At 38.2% G+C, this 16,837-nt stretch overlaps 1 protein-coding gene across 3 annotated transcripts in view; it reads right to left on the bottom strand.

Moving 5' to 3' along the window:
- Positions 1-16,837, bottom strand: part of Znf521 (zinc finger protein 521) — a 289,500-nt gene that overhangs the window by 20,276 nt on the left and 252,387 nt on the right. For all 3 annotated transcript variants that reach the window (XM_070029414.1, XM_070029415.1, XM_070029416.1), the window contains 2 exons: positions 10,249-10,380; positions 7,652-7,767 (listed from right to left, as the gene is read on the bottom strand). In XM_070029414.1, coding sequence (XP_069885515.1) covers positions 7,652-7,767; positions 10,249-10,380 — 248 coding nt within the window. The remainder of the gene's footprint in view (positions 1-7,651; positions 7,768-10,248; positions 10,381-16,837) is intronic.

The following is a 16,837-nucleotide window of genomic DNA, read 5'->3' as shown; positions in this document are numbered from 1 at the left end:
GACACAGAAAGAGAGAGAGAGAGATACAGAGAGAGAGACAGAAAGACAGAGAGACAGAGAGAGAAACAGAGAGACAGAGAGACAGAGAGAGGGAGGGAGAGGGAGAGGGAGAGAGGGAGAAATAGAAGGGGGGGTGAGAGAGAGTGGGAGAGAGAGAGAGAGAGAGAGAGAGAGAGAGAGAGAGAGAGAGAGAGAGAGAGAGAGAGAGTCGGACATCAGCCTGAGGTTAGGTTAGCTCTGTCCTATTTCTGTGTCCTATGTGATTAACTTTCTGCCTTCAATGGTAAGGCCAATCAATCCTGATTGAATTATCCAATATTAACAGCTGAAAAGTGATCAAAACTAATGTTGAAAACATAGCACCAATCAATAAATCAATGCAAATGATTCGGTTCCTGGAGATCCGATCAAATAAAAAAGATAGATCAATTTAACCACTGAGCAAATTAAGTGGAAGTTGCTGTAGTACCAATTTGCTTCCAAAGCCCCACAGGCCCACAAAGCAAAGAAATAAGGCAATGTATAAAATGGTCCCAGAACCATGGACTCATTGGGCATAATTTACACACTCCCGTGAGCATCTTCCTGATGTCTTGAGGGGCTGACCAGGAGGAATAGAGAGGCACGAGGTTTAAGAAATAGAACACTGAGGGACCTGGCTTGGATTGTCCAGCCAGGGGACGAATGACTTTTCCCCCCATGGACACAAACGACAGGATATGTCAGGTCTAAACATGGTGACAGGCAACTGTTCCCATCTGAGAGCCTCAAGGGAAGACCACAGGATAGCAGGCAAAGCAGGATGGGCTTGTGGCTTTTATAGTTTGAAGGGGGATTATGAGAGAAACTCTGTTCTATGAGAAATAAAAATTAACCACTTGAAAAACATAGGGAAGTTGTGAGTAGATGGGTATGAGGGCCAGATGATCTTACGTGCTCCAAGCATAATACACGCTGCCTCATTCCTCTGGTTTGCAAGAGAATGTCATTCTCATGGGCAGGGAAATATCAAGACAAAAATAAACTAAAATAAATTAGTCTCCGGATCCCACCTAGATCCCACCTTTGATATAAAGAAGCCAGGACAATTTTTGTTTTGGTCATGTGTAATTGGAAGGGAATTGCCACACAGTTCTGAAAGAACATATGTTTTATGTTATAGCTAGGAGCTAACAAACAAACACAGAAGGCAAAACTCCTTATCTCATGAAAAAGATTAACATTTAAAAAGTTTTACTGGGAAAATCAACTAATGCAAAACAGGGCCAAAGTATGATTAACTGGAAAATTATTCCTGTGAACTAAGAAGACTAAGGAAAGTTCAGGTAGGTCCAGGATACAGCTTTTATTTCCACATGATGATGAGTCTTGATTTCACTTTCTTAGGTGAGTACTAAGAAGCCAAGATAAGGGCTAGGGAAGCAATATTCAATGAAATCTATTATCTCTACTTCAAAATCAACTTCAACCCTAGCTGCCTGATTTTCTAGCAGGAGAATAAACACTCTCTTTTGGAATCAATGGAGTATATATTATCTCATTTATTTATATGTACATCTGACAGTTGCTAGTGAACTATAAATTTATTTCTACTTTTTGGTAGTTCATGGAATGCTTAACATCATGGTAAATATTTAAGGTGATGGAGTTATATTTTTAATAAGTAAAGTTTCTTCCTTAATAATGCACTGAGACTAGAACAGTAAATACAGTACTTGTGATTTTAGCTAGTAAACAATGATTCCTAAATGCCTCAGGACAAGTAATTTAATTATTTGAGACATGAATGTATAGTGAATTTATGAAAGGGAAGCTTAGGGCCAGTTGCTAAGTGGGCAAGGCAGCCAGTAATCTATTTGGTAGCCACATTGTAATTGTGCATGGCTTTTTTGCATGTCCCACCCCATATGCAGGAATTCATTTTTCTTCCAGAAATGTGACTATAAAATTCAAGTACCAGTTAAACTACAGTATGAAAAATATGCATCAAACTTAGGTGATGTGATCAAAAAGTGATTTGAGAAGAAATTCAAACAGCTACAGAGATAAGCCATATTTCAACTTTCAGTGGTATCTGAAAGCTTCATCATACCTCCCGACAAAATGTCAATAGATGCCCATATTCTGAACATATGGAAAACATTATATTCATGGTTTAACTAAGGGAAAGGCCAAGAATCAAAAACTACTTTTAAATTCAAAATAAATTGCAATACCACCAGCATGTTGGGGTTTCAAGTTTAAGCTAGGCCAATCTGCTCTAACTCCCATTGCAGGAATTTCCTCTATTCCCACCCAGTTCCTAAGATGATGATTTTCTCAGCAGACACATCGGGAAAGGATGATTTCATTACTGCCATCCAATTGTAGCTTTCCTGGAGGCACCAATTAAATAGTCATTTGTGTACTGGAAGAAAGTGGCCTATTCAACACTTTTTCAAAGACACCCCTTGCTCCCACCTGTATAAACCACTCTGGATACAAATATGCATTGGAGGATATTATTCTTGGACCATGCCATCCAATCTCAAAGTGGCTTCCCTAAGTTCTGCTGAAAAAAAATTTTGAGGTCTATTAGGAAAACATGTGAAACATTGAACATGTTCATTCACTCTGAAAATAATAATATGTCCTTTTAGTTCAAATAATGAACTTTTGTTCCATAACACATTTCTCCTCCTGTCACATGCCAGGTAGTCTTTGAAATATAGCAGATTTTCTTGTAAAAATAGGAGTGAAATCGACCAAGATGTACACAAATACACACACACACACACACACACACACACACACACACACACACATACACACACACATCTCTGCACTAGAAGTTGAAACTTTATGTTTTGGGAGGTGCCAAAGATTATAGCTTGGATATGGGCAAACAGCATGTCCCTGTATCCTAGAGCGAGTGGTCTTCAGAAAGAAAGCCTTTATCTTGGTCAGCAATAAGGAGTGGGATTTAAGTTGTTCAAAGTTTGGAGACTGAATGCTTGAATTAGTAGTGTAGAATATTATTAGTATAGAATGAAAAAAATATCTGAACTTTGATTGGCTTTGTAGGTAATGTAAATTAAATAATCCACCATTTATATGTGAGGGCATCTACTGATATACATACATGTGTATTTTACACACACTCAACATGGCGGGTATTTTCTATTAATATTGCTATCTATCTGTCTGTTTGTCTGTCTATCTCCACATATGTATATAAATTTTATACCCAACAAAGAAAGCACTTCTATCCGCAAAAAGAATCTAACTCAGTTATTATAGTCATCACATCATTTATGTATCATTAAAGAAATTCCACAGAGATGTTAGTCGGACTATTCTGGAATGTTTATTCTAAACTTCCCCTATTGTTCTTGCTCTGATATCAGAGGGAAATATAATCTATATGCTTTAAAATCTCCAATAGGACTTCAGTTCTTAGAGAATTAGGTTTAAAAAGGCTCATATGGAAAGTCCTTTTTACTGAAATTCAATGACATTAAAAAAAGATAAGCCAAGTGCCAGTGGCTCACACCTGTAATTGTAGCTACTCAGGAGGCTGACATCTGAGGATTGCGGTTCAAAGCCAGCCTGGGCAGGAAAGTTTGTGAGACTCTTATGTCCAATTAACCACCAGAAACCCAGAAGTAGCACTGTGGCTCAAGTGATAGAGTGCTTGCCTTGAGCTGAAGAACTCAGTGACAGTGCCCAGGCCTAGAGTTCAGGCCCTCCCACCACCAAAAAAGATAAGTTCCAGGGGCTTAAACTTTATGTGTAGTTTACATTTCAAGGCATGGCTGCATTTTTTTCTACCTGTTATCATTTTGGTTGTAGATCTTATTTTCTGTTGTCACAAATTCAACTGTATCATGGTTTTTGTGTATTTGCCATTCCTATTTGCAATACAGGAAATGAAAATCAATATCACAATTTTATTAGTTTCATCTCCTAAGGTAATGTGGGTAATTAAAACAAAAGCACAGGATGGTCCTGTAAAGTAAAAGTATATATATATATATATATATATATATATATATATATATATATATATATATATATATATATATATATATATACTGAAAGTATATATATATAAACACTGAAATCTGGATAAACTTCTGTTTCATTTTTTCCCCCAGAGTTGTTGAAACTAAACCCATGGATTTTATTGGGCACTTCAGAAAATAGACCTGCACAGATATTACCATAGCCATGGATTATAGTTTAGTGAAATATTAACATTTCTTAGATTCATCTTAGGTTTGTAATAATTATTCAAAACTGACTATAAGTATTGTTTTTATCTAAGAAATATGAACATATTAAGCCTGAATATTCACATCAAGATGAAATACATTACAAAACTGAGGCTATCCTGAGCTACATAGTGAGTACCACGACAACCTGGCTACACAGAAAGAACTTATAGGAGAGAAAGAGAGAGAGAGGGAGGTAGGGAGAGGGAGGGAGAGAGAAAGAGAGAGAGAGGACATATATATTATATATGATTATATATACATGATTATATATATACATGATTTTAAGTATATATATGCATTATTTTAAGTTGTGGGACTAATTAAAATAATATCCATAGCTTTGGATTACAGAGTAAATCTTGTTCTGGCCCAGGTCTCAATTTGAATGAATGAGGCAGAAAGATTTTGAGAGAAGCTTGATTTCAATCAAAGGTCTTGAACACTCAGAAGAAGTTGTGGGTTCTGTACTAAAACTTTTCTCTCAGTGTTCTCAAAATGTGGCCTGGGGACCTCTGTGGCCTCCCTGACTCTTTTAGGGAGTCTGTAAGATCAAAATTACTTTCATGGCAATACTCAATATCATTTGCCCACTTGTTCATTCAAATGCACAGTGGGATTCTCTGGAGGTTCTAGGCGTGTGATGACATCACCTCTCTGACAGCCAATAGAACATGTGCTATTTCCTTACATCTAACTTATTTCTCAGTTTTGAAATTATTGAAAACAATGGATTATAATAAAGAATGTCAATAGGTAGTAATGTGCATAAGGCAAAGCACTTTGTAGTCCTGAATAATTTCTAAGACTGCAAAGGAGTCCAAGAACCACTGTTGTATATTAATTGCAAAAGAGCAAATGTGAAATCCTACAAATCATAGGTGAAATCTGGAACTCTGCAAGATGTCTCCCTAATCTACAATGGGTAAGAAACACCTATTGTTTTGGATCCTTTTAATCAAGGGCATGGAGGACACAATGAGGTGACAACTTACAAGTATACAATGAGGGCAGAAATTTATGGCAAACATACTTCAGCCCCTACCGCTACCCACTTCCCTAGCATATTAGATATTATTCCTTACAGAATCTCTCTTTTCTTTCTCTTCCTTCCTTCCTTCCTTCCTTCCTTCCTTCCTTCCTTCCTTTCTTTTCTTTCTTTCCTTCCTTCCTTCCTTTCTTTTCCTTCCTTCCTTCCTTCCTTCCTTCCTTCCTTCCTTCCTTCCTTCCTTCCTTCCTCCCTTCCTCCCTCCCTCCCTCCCTTTCTCTCTCTCTTTCTTTCTTTCTTTCTGGTCGGTCATGGGGCTTGAATTCTGGGCCTGGGCACTGTCCCTCAGCTCTTCAGCTCAAGGCTAGTGCTCTACCACTTGAGCTACAGAGCCACTTCTGGTTTTCTGGTGGTTTATTGGAGATAAGAGTTTCACGGACTTTTCTGCCCAGGCTGGCTTTGAACCACGATCCTCAGATCTCAGCCTCCTGAGTAGCTAGGAGTACAGGTGTGAGCCACCAGCGCCTGGGTTGTATCTTTGGTTCTTAACCTACCTCTTCATTCTTCTTCACAGTGGACTCACTAACTGTGTCATTAGGTGTACTGGCTATCTTTTGCAACTTCATAAAATCAAACCCCAAATAACTTATTTGTTGACCTATTCGAATAAGAATAATATTTACTTCAAACAGAAATTTGGATTACTTTAATGAATTATAAAGAAGAAACAATAGCCTAACTTGACCTATTTTTTTACATTCAATTAGTGAAAGATGTAATGGAATTAATTTTTAGAAGCCATATAAGATAAGAATATCAAATTTAATTTGAAGCCACAGATTCAGATGACAATTAAATGGATTTAAAATACATTTTAAATTTAATTTAAAATTAAATTAATTAATTTAAATTATCTAACTTATTAGTTCACTTAAAGAATGCTAACTGAGAAGATAAACAGCAATTATCATATTTTGATACAAAGTTTACCCATACCTGGTCTTATCAGAGCCCAGGAAAGCCTGAAGTTACCCCAGAACCTCACTACGGGGAAGATTTAGAGGAGCAGGTTGATCTTGCCTCTGTTGGATAACTCAATCCATAGAGGTTATTTGCTCCAGGAGTTCAGTGTAGAAATTAACCTCACCCTCATTCAGACTAAATATCTTCATTAATAATAATGGCAAAATAATTTCAAGAGTAACTCTAGTCTCTTCCATAGGAAACACTATTTAAGAAAAAGCATGTCACTCTTGTACTATTTCATAGAAAAATGAGGATAAAGCATCATTGTCTGCATGAAGTGACAACAGGACATTTATTTTCCTTTGTTACTTGACTTCTAGAATAGGTCCTAGGTCTACTATTTATTTTTGTAAAAAAAACCAAATCTTTCTTTCTTGAGATAAGGACTCACTTTGTAGCCCATCTGACCTGGAATTAATTCACTATTTAGCCTACACTGTCCTTGTACTCGTGGTCCTCTTCCTCAGACTCCTAAGGGCTGGGATTACAGGAATGTGTACTCTGCCTGTCTGACTCTGGCTTTCTTTTTTGTTTTCCCCTTTTCTTTGGTAAATGGTATAGGGATTGAACTCAAGGCCTTATATACACAAAGCCAGTATTGTACCAGCAAACTACATCTCTAGTCATTTCATTCCTATTTTTAATGACTAGTCTATAACTAAAAATAATCCGAATAAACAAATACTCATGTAATATTTTAAACCTTATATCCACCCCCATGATTCCATTTTCACTTTATAACAGCCCTGTAAGATGAAAAGCTTGTTCATTTTTTCCCCTTCATCTCTGAAGTTCAGAAATGTTATGCACCCTGGTGAATCACATGTCTAGTAAGTAGGAATCTCAAGGCAAAAGCCAACACCTTTGGGTGCCCAATTCTCAACTATCAGTCTGTTGTTTGCGTAATGATTATTCTGTTTTATTAAATGGAAGAAGCACACGCTGGACAAGAATATAATGTTTCCCTTTCTTCCCTTCTCCCTTCCAATGTTAAGCCCCTCTGGACAACAATAACCTGTACATCTATCCAGTGTGGTGTCCAGGGGGAACAGAACATGAATAAAACAGGACTTGGGAAAATGAGCCGTGACAAGGAAGGTGAATGATCCCACAGTCCAATGAACCTGACCCCTACGTCTCTCACACTGGGTCAGAAGGTCCAATTATAGGTCTGTTCTAGTTCTTTCTATGATTGACAGCAGCCAGAGGCAAAATTACTTTGGTGTCTATTAATCTGGTCTCTAATTTTCCCTTTGCCCCCAAACACACAAAGCATCATGGTGGCCTGGGGTGAGTGGTACTATACATCCCCATTTAAAATGCCCTTGTTTCCTGGAAGGATAGCACCCGGGTTCAATCCCAGTCTTCCTCATGAGGCCATTACCTGCAGCTCTGTTTGGAAGAAAAACTTCTGTGGGCATTGTGTACAGTCATAGATCTTGTCTTCTTGTCCATGGGCAGAGAAAATATGCTGCTGCAACTTGTTTGCTTGAACAAACACTGAAATGATAAAAGGATGGTGAACTTGTGTTATTTTGTTTCTGAAATGCCTTGAGCCAAAGACTCCCCAGGAGCAGACAGAGCAGGCTGAATGGCACACCTCCCGGGTGTGAAGGGCTGCTGGACTCCTGGGGAGAGCCGAGTTATATTTGCTCATGGTTGGGTCTCTGGCTTTTGTTAAGATGCACTCTACCAAACACCTAATTCAACCCAAACAGCTCCAAAGTAACGGGGTTTATGGAGGCCCTGCTCCCTATAAATCTTTTAAAGTAAAGCCGAAAATTGTCAAATGTACAGCTCTGTCTCGAAAGAAATGCCTCCTATTTCTCTTAGCAACCCACAGGTTAAGAAATCACAGATGCCAAAACCCTGTTTATTGTATTTGCCTAAAGTTATAGCTTGCAAACAGTTCTCTATTTAAATGTGTTAATGCTAAAAATTATATCCCACAGCTACTCTGGGGCACTGTCTATAAATGTACAGCAGAACGGCAGGTAAATTCTCTTTGGATACTTTAAGATCAACTCAGCCTACACACTGAATGCAAGGGTTTCAATAATATAAACATGTTCAATTTTAATGACTACAAAACAAGGCCCTAAGACTGTGTAACAGTTTACCTAGGAGACATACTATTAATAATTAAATTGTATATGCCAGAGGCGGTGTTTGGGTTGGCAGAACTGACTTCTGATGGATGCCGGGTGCACTGTGACCTAAAAAAGTTTGCATCTACAATATTAATCTGTATAGGCAGGGAAAGGATTTATTAAAGATGCTGGCATTTGACTTGGATTCCACTCTAATCATTAAGATGATTCTAATTTCCAAGCAACCTAAAATATTAGAATATTGTTCTTACAAATCATACATTTTAATCACATTTCTCATTACCTTAAAACCTGCTCAGGTTTCCTTTCCCAAGTAACATGCTTTATATTGAAAAAAAATTCCTTTTCTTTTTCTAATTGTTATTTCTAAATTACTTCAAGACACAGGAAAACAACCCAGGTCTGTGTAGAAAATGCAGACTGTTTATGGTGAGTGCATTTTTTTTGTGTATCTCTTTATCCAGCTTAAAGAAGTGGGTGTTTTGTGCTTTTTTATTTTAATATAGATTTGCAACTAATCTCCACATAGTCTTACATTTTATGAGGTCTCTGGCTACAACATGAAAGCAATATTTTATTGGGGGGTCTTAATTGTGAGGAGACCTTTGACCTACTACTTATTTATGAAGACTGGTTATGTGTTTTTATACGGAATCCAGACTCTTGAGTCTTTGTATCTTAAGATGTTAAAAAAAATAACAATACATTTAAGCAATTACATTTTGGGGGAAGGTAAAAGTAGTCCTAAAAGAAGAAGGGAGAGGGGCTGAAGGAACTGTGGAAAGAAGGGGTCACACAGACAAATGTGGAAAGCCAAACCATCACCGCATTGGGGTCCTGCTTGTGAGCTGTGCAGTGAACAGAGCTCCTCTCATTCTATTTTATTACAGAACACAGTCTACATGCTGAATGCTGGGAGGGCAAATAATCAATGCTTGGAATTTTGCTTTGCCAAAGCAAAGAAGTCAATTTTCAGAGAAAGACATGCATATGTAGATTCTTTGCCCCCACTGACAAATCAAAATCAAAAGGAAGCATTCCCTTTAACAGCTTGACCACTGGGTTCAAGACATGCAAGCAATCGCTAAAGTTTTTATGAAATAATTTTGCCAATTGGTTGAGCAAGTTCCAGAAATATGTGGTCATATTCTTGCACCCTCTCTCTGTCTGTCTCTGTCTCTCTGTCTCTCTGTCTCTATCTTTGTCTCTGTCTCTGTCTCTCTCTTCTCTCTATCTCTGGCTTCAAGTGATAATTGCTGATTCTTTTAATGTCCTAATATAGGGTATGTGTGAAACGTGACCCATCATTTAAAATTTGTACATATATTGTAAAAAGGTTTCTTTACAAGTATATCCACCTTAAAAATCTAATTTCCTAGAAAGTAAATATCTCATCAAATCCGTTTTCTAGCTCAAAGGGTTTTGGGAGTGTTTAATAATATCCTTCTTTCTTTCATGAAGAAGGTTATAAAATTCTCCAGGTTAAGCAACAGACTTAGGGTACAAAACATGGCCATCCCAGTTGAACATCTTAAAAAGCTGCCTTCTGCAGGTAATGATGGCCTGGGTAACCTTTTAACATATAGAGGGGGAAAAAAGTGAATATAACGTGAATGTCGTTTTCCAAATGGAAAAGTGCAGACTTGTGAGAGAACTTGAAATGCCATTTGTTCATCCTGACAGTTAACCTTCCTGCCCATCTGAGCCTTTAAGTAGGCTGCAATCAATAATGCTAATCAGCAGAAATCAAACATCGTCTCCCCAAATTGAACTTGAGTCCTCCCTGCAAAAGGCTAAGCAGTGGGATGTACAATAGGAAGGACATGATCGGGCAGGAGCGCATCAGAGTTTTCTGGAAATTGCTTCCTACCTGTAAAACAGACGGGACACTTAAAGGTGCCCCCCATTCCTTCAAAGCTGTGCTCTATCAGGTGACACTGCAGCTTAGCAGGGGAGTCGAAGGTCTGGCTGCAGAGTTTGCACTCGTGGTTTAGTCCTTCATCTGTCAAGAAAAATATTCAAGAACAGAAAAGGTGAAACCCGCCATCTTGTGAACAGGTTAGAGAATTAGCTATAATTGCACACATTAAACTATTTCTACCACCAAATATAAATTGGTAGTAGTAGGTATGGTTTCTGTTTATTTCCCATTGTTCATGAGTTTCTATCAGCTTATAATATTTCTGGAATTTAACAATCCAAACATAATCAGAAGTCAGACTTTAAGGGCTAATGCTGTTTATTCTGCTTTCAAAGTACAAGTAGTTTATCAATAATGTCATCTAGTCCGATTATCATGATTTTATACAATCCGTAGTTGCAAGATCTTAAAATAAAGAACCTATGGAAAAATGGAGTAGCTGCTTCTTTTGTGCTTTTCCTCTGGCTTCTTTAAGAGGTTCTACGAGCTTCTATGCCCATTCAGGAAAAAAAAAATCAGTAGCATTTTCATTGGTATAGACTTCTTTTAATCTTTAAGACTTTCTAGAAGACCTGAAATATTCATGCAGCATTCTTTGCTTTGTTTTTTTTTTTTAATGCCAGTTGTCCCTGTTGCTTCCAGCTTTCTGCTCTCTCTTATGTTTAGAGGACAGTTTTAACATTGCCCCCAGATTCCCCTCTGCTCGTCTTTTCTCCAGAACAATTGTATGAGTTCCAGGCTCACTTCTGATGAGTCTTCAATTTCTCTTTGATAGCAACAGATGGTAGAAAAAACATTTTGGTGAGTAAATAATTGCTGTATAAAGTGAAGAGTTTATACATAAAAGTTATTTTTATTTTAAGCTGCTTTTACTCATTAAAATATTTATCAAATTTAAAAACCAAGGATTATCCGAACTCATTTCAACTTGCCAAGGTTAAGACATGGAGTGTCAGAACTCACAACCTCAGAGGACATTTTAGTGTTTCTTTTTCATTTTGGTGAGGAACTAGGGTTGGAACTCAGAGCCCAGGGCTTGGCAGGCAAGTGTGCTACCAATGTTTGCTTTATTTAATTTTTGATTGGGTCTCACACTTTTGCCTGGATCTAGCCTTGAACTATGAGCTTCCTACCTCTATTTCCTACATTTCAGGGCTTACAGATGTATACCACCACAACCAAGTTATTTATTTATTTTGGCAATAGTGGGACTTGAATTCTGGGCCTAGGATCTGTTTCTCAGCTCTTCAGCTCAAGGCAATCACTCTACCACTTGAGCCACAGTGCCAGTTCCAGGTTTCTGGTGGTTAATTGGAGATAAGATTATCATGGACTTTTCTGCCCAGGCTGGCTTTGAACCATGATCCTCAGACCTCAGCCTCCTGAGTAGCTAGGATTGCAAGTGTGAGACACCAGCGCCCATGCCAACTTACTTTTTGACATGGGGTCTTCTTAACTTTTTTTGTCCAGGATGTCTTAGAACCCTAGGTCTTTTACTTGTGGTTTCTAAGTATCTGGGATTACAGACATGCATCACCATACCTACTGTGTTTACTGTGTTTCTGGCTGTTGGTCCACATGCTTACAGATATGAATTCATTTAAGCTTACCACAACCCTATGTGCAATACTTCTAATAGATACTTTATAGATGGGAAAACATGACTTAGAGAGTTGAAAACTTTGCTCTAAGTCGGAAGGTCTAATAACGAGAGGAGCTAGAACTTGAATTTTGACGTTGTATTGTGAGCATCCATGATCTTAAGAGATAATGATACATACCCATGACACCCAAGATTATGTGTTATGAAGTGTGAGGGGTGAAGTTGCCCTTTAACCTGACTTCTTATCAAGTTCAACCTTTACTTTCTTTTATTTGCAATAGGTAAAATGCTCCCCAGAGACCTCAGTGTCAGATATTCTAGGTAATGCAAGACACTGTTGGTGGAGCAAATCTAACTCTAAAGTTATTTCCTTCCCTTCAAAGATACTTGCCTGTGGACGTCCTTCGGTAGTTGATGCTATTGGCAATTCAAAGGCCCAATTACAAAGTGAGTTATTATGAGCTAACTGGGAGTAAAATCGCTCTATTTGTATTCCTAATCTTTCTTCTCACACAAGTATGAGTCTTTAGAAGCAGAGGATTGGAATTTGTAAAAAGCAAAGCAAAGCACTAATTAAGCCACCCAGTACTGTCTACATTTCACAAGAGATAAAACCCACTCTGCACTTGGGTGGCACAGCAAATTCCTTGATTATAATTATGTAAGAGGAAGTTTAATTGTGTCTACTGACATGACAAGGGTTATACAAAAAGCTTTAGGGATTATATAAGATCAAGTAGTTTTTTTATCTTTCTTTTTTTTTTAATACTAAAATCACCCAAAAAAATTCCAAATTTTAGTCATTGAGAAATCCAAGCAGCGCTGCTTATCATTGGGAATTGGGTCAGCAAGTTAATCATCAGGAATATGTGCCAAATTTAAAGGTTCTCTTTTTCATTAATGCTGCAGACCTTATTATTTTGACTAGCAAGATGTTCGCTAAGAGTTTTAATGTCCTTTTAAGATTACATCTGTTTTGTTTTCATATTGCAACCCATAAATATGTACAGTGAAAACAGTACCCATTAATAAAAATGTGTTTTGCACAAGAACTATGATGTAGCCTGTGGGTGTGAGTTGACATATGTGTTCTTAACCTGTAATTGGTGTGAAGTATGTAGCAGACTGGTGGGGGGCTTTCCTTAGGGATCGTGTCTGACTTTTAGAGAAGCTGCATCTCAAATGTTCAATAGTCTGACTTAGTTAAGTGATTCTCAGAAAGGTGACAGATGGTCATAAAGACACTGACTTACATTTTCATGTATTCCACGTTTTATTTATGGAGGACCTTAGTGACATCAACTATATACATCACACCAGCGAATGTCCAGAGGTATGTTTACAGTTAGAAAAGTTATTAGAAGCACACTTTCCTTCTGTATTCATAAGTCATACAGTGAGATTTTCCCCAATATACTCATCTCCTAGTTATTTAATCAACTGTTATTCAGTAAAAGACAAACCAAAGCCACAATGCTCTGAATTGGACCGTGAACACATTCACCTGTTTCTCTCACCTATTTTCTCCCCTGCTCCCTTCTCAACCTATCTTGCTTATTACTCCAAGTCAAGTACAAAATGACTAAGAGAGAAGGATCCCAAACATTTTTATGATTGTTTAAGAAAATCTAATTTCAGTTTTTCAATACAAGGGCGATAGGCCTAGGGAAGAATAACTAAAAACTAATCAAACTTACTGACAATAAGAATTACAGAAGCATAGACTTATTTAGAGGCTCTGTTTAAATTTGCTCTCATACCTTCTGTATTTACTTTGCCTGGCTAACAGAGGCATCTCAATTTTCAGAATTTCCACAGAATTTTTACTATGGGGGAGGAAAGAGGGTAACTGAATGAATTAAACTCTATTTCCTTTTGAAACCAACATTCCTTCTACAAGTCGATGTTGGTGAGGTAACGTTGGCTGTCTCCAGTTTCAGGAGAATCTAAGGCTTAAGGCAGAGTTCAGGACACAGATTCTGCCACAGGACCCATAGCTTGTATCCTGCCTTCTTCCTGTTTCTTCATTTGAGTTGTCAAAAAGCTCAAAAAGTTCAATCAAAATAATCATTTCTGCTCTCTGGAAAGGTAGCAGCTGACAGTAATTGGATAATACAGCCTGACTCATCTATTAAAAAGAGATTCAGAGTCAATTGATTTAATAACCATTACAATATTCCATTAAGGATACAATAAGGCTAGTGCAGCCCTATGTTTTTTTTAATGAAGACTTATAGATAGATGGGATCTTCAGATGAAAGTTTTAGATTTTTCTTTCTTTCTTTTTTTTGCTTATCTATATTCTCCAGACTTTCCATAATAGGTGATTTTTCTTTATAGGCTATATTGAAATTAAGAGGGAGAGAGAGGGAGAAAAATTTCTATACCTTTTCAAGCCTATTAATAGATGGATTACATCACTGAAACTAGATAGCCAAAAGGTTAGAAAGTAAATGAGTTATGATGTAGTATCTTGCCCATGTAATTGTAACCCCTCTATACAGTATTTTCACAATTAAAAAAAAGAACAATGGCAAAAAAAGAAAAGAAAACTCCAGTTTTGTACATTAGTCTTAAAAATATCCTAGACTAAACATGCAAAAAGAAATTGGCATAGGAGAGGAATAGACAATAATCTAGTGGAAATAAACTGATCTGAATGACAAGATTACAGAGCATCATTCTAAGCTCTATATTTCCAGAACACACACAATACTCCTTCAAGTGTGGGTGTGCCTAGCTATGTGAATCCCTGTGGAATGAAACCCTCACCACCAAGTCCATGCTGAAGATCAGTAACTTACTGTTCTGGTGTGTGTGGAACCAAAGACGGCTTGTGCCTAATTGAAAAATGATTTTACATGTACAGAAATCTCAGTGAAAATAATTCTTTCCATTTGTTAATCTCCATTTAAGTGTTGAACATAAATGTAAACAGGAATAGAGTCTACATAAAAGAGACTGATACTCAGGTAAATATTTACACCAATATGAAATGTTTCAAAGCAGAGAGTCTGCATACATAATTGGAAACACAATCTAGCTGCCTTGGTGAGAAACGTGATAATCATTGACAAAACTTTGTGCTCTGAGTAAACAAGCCGCTTGTCTATAGCTGGTTCAAAGGCAAGAGGAAATAGCTGTGTGCAATGCCTAAGCCTGGATCTACAGAACTATTCATCCACTCATTTAATAGCAGAAGAAATAACAGTTAACCACTGGGATTCTCAACACAGTCCAAGTGATAAGCTGTGAGAGTTCAACACAAGACACTGACATTTCAATATAAGCTTTCAACAAGAGAAACCCTCCCAGCAGCCCCCAGACTGTGGGTCCCATGTTTATACTCCTTTTCCTTCCATAAAAACAAAGCGTCTAGAGCAGCTACAAGCAAATGCTCAGTGGTTGACGTACATGGGGCTGTATCTCAGAAATCACCAGGGGCCCCCTTTCACTGTTTGATGAACACTGCCCCCATTATAGAGGACCAATTTGTAATGGTTTTTAAGTAGAACTGTTTCTCTCATTTACCCTCAAGTCTGGCCAGAAGGCTCCTTCAGTCTCTTCTACTGCATAAATCTATAGGCTAAAGTCCACCTACAAAAACTCCTCCTGGAACACCCTCATGTGGCAGGAGCCATACTTAAAAGCTCTGATCTGAGTGGGAGTCAACTTTGCCCTCAGAATCCAGGCAGAGAAATCAGATGCCCTGCAGTTGTAATTTTTCCAGCTCAAATGTGTGTAGTGTTATATTCTCACATACTTTTTTTGTTTTCAAATCTGAGAAAACTATGCCCTAAACCAATTCCCCCCTCCCCTCCCCAACCATGCTTTACTTTGCTTCTCCTCTTCCCTGAGTTAATTTCCAAGCACACATTTATAAGCCAGGGGTCTGAGGAGTAACAAAGCAAAGCCATACATGACAAAACTCAGCCCTCGGCTACGTTGGCTCACTCTGAAAAGCAGGGTAGGAGAATACACAGCCTGTAACTGTAATTTGCCAAGCACACAGCCATCCCATTCTTTCTGGGTCTGCGACATTCCGGCCACCATAATTTGTCGCCTTCTATACAGCCCATATTTCACAACTGTAACATAAACACACTAGGTGCTAATTCGGCAGTGGAGAATATGAGTTAGGCTTCAAAGTCTGCCAGTAGATTAGTCACTAAGCCCCTGAAGTAAGGCAGAATTGGAGAGGACTGAGGCAGTGTGTGTGTGCGAACCTCTTACTCACACCCACTTAAAAGTTCTGCCCTTGTTCTTTGGAACCATTTAACAGGAAAATGAATCTGCCTGAAGACTGACACATGGAGTTTTCTCATTGGCAATAGGAAGATAGCTGGCATTGTCAAGTTTCAATCCCACCTGAGCAAGGGACACAAGGGTAACATGAGTGCATACCAGGGTCTGAGACATTGACCCTGCGTGCATGAATTGCCTGACCTTTAGGCATCTCAACGGCAGCCAGATAATATGCATTCTACACACCAGAGTCAGACAGCACTTCAAGGAGACCCACAAAGTGCAAATTTCCATGGAACTCAGTTTTTGATGATTCTTTTTTGGCTAATGGCGAAGGTTGGAATGCTTTTGGACTTCAGAAGCAAAGCCACTGATATCGACCCTGTTACTTCCTGTCTTGAACTTCTCATTATCAGCAGGGCTGGAGTGGGAAATGATTCAACTGGGGTAGGCTGCATGGTACCCAGCAGATTTTAAAGAGCCCAGGGGCTGCCTAGAGCCCCATAAACATCAGCAGCTTGGAAACTAGTGGGAGGTCCAGGTGGATAGAAACGGGAGAGGCGAGCAGTGGGATTTTAGATGCTCTGAGATGCAATATCGGCCAAGGCCTTGGCTATTATTATTGGTTGTGTGAAGTACCTATTAGAATATTCTCAGGGAGGAGAAAAACATTAGAATGTTGCTCAAACA

The sequence above is a fragment of the Dipodomys merriami genome, unplaced genomic scaffold (assembly GCF_024711535.1).
Source record: "Dipodomys merriami isolate MVZ:Mamm:240054 unplaced genomic scaffold, mDipMer1.0.p SCAF_2, whole genome shotgun sequence".
In the NCBI taxonomy this organism is placed as follows: domain Eukaryota; kingdom Metazoa; phylum Chordata; class Mammalia; order Rodentia; family Heteromyidae; genus Dipodomys; species Dipodomys merriami.
This window is presented reverse-complemented; position numbering and strand designations above follow the sequence as displayed.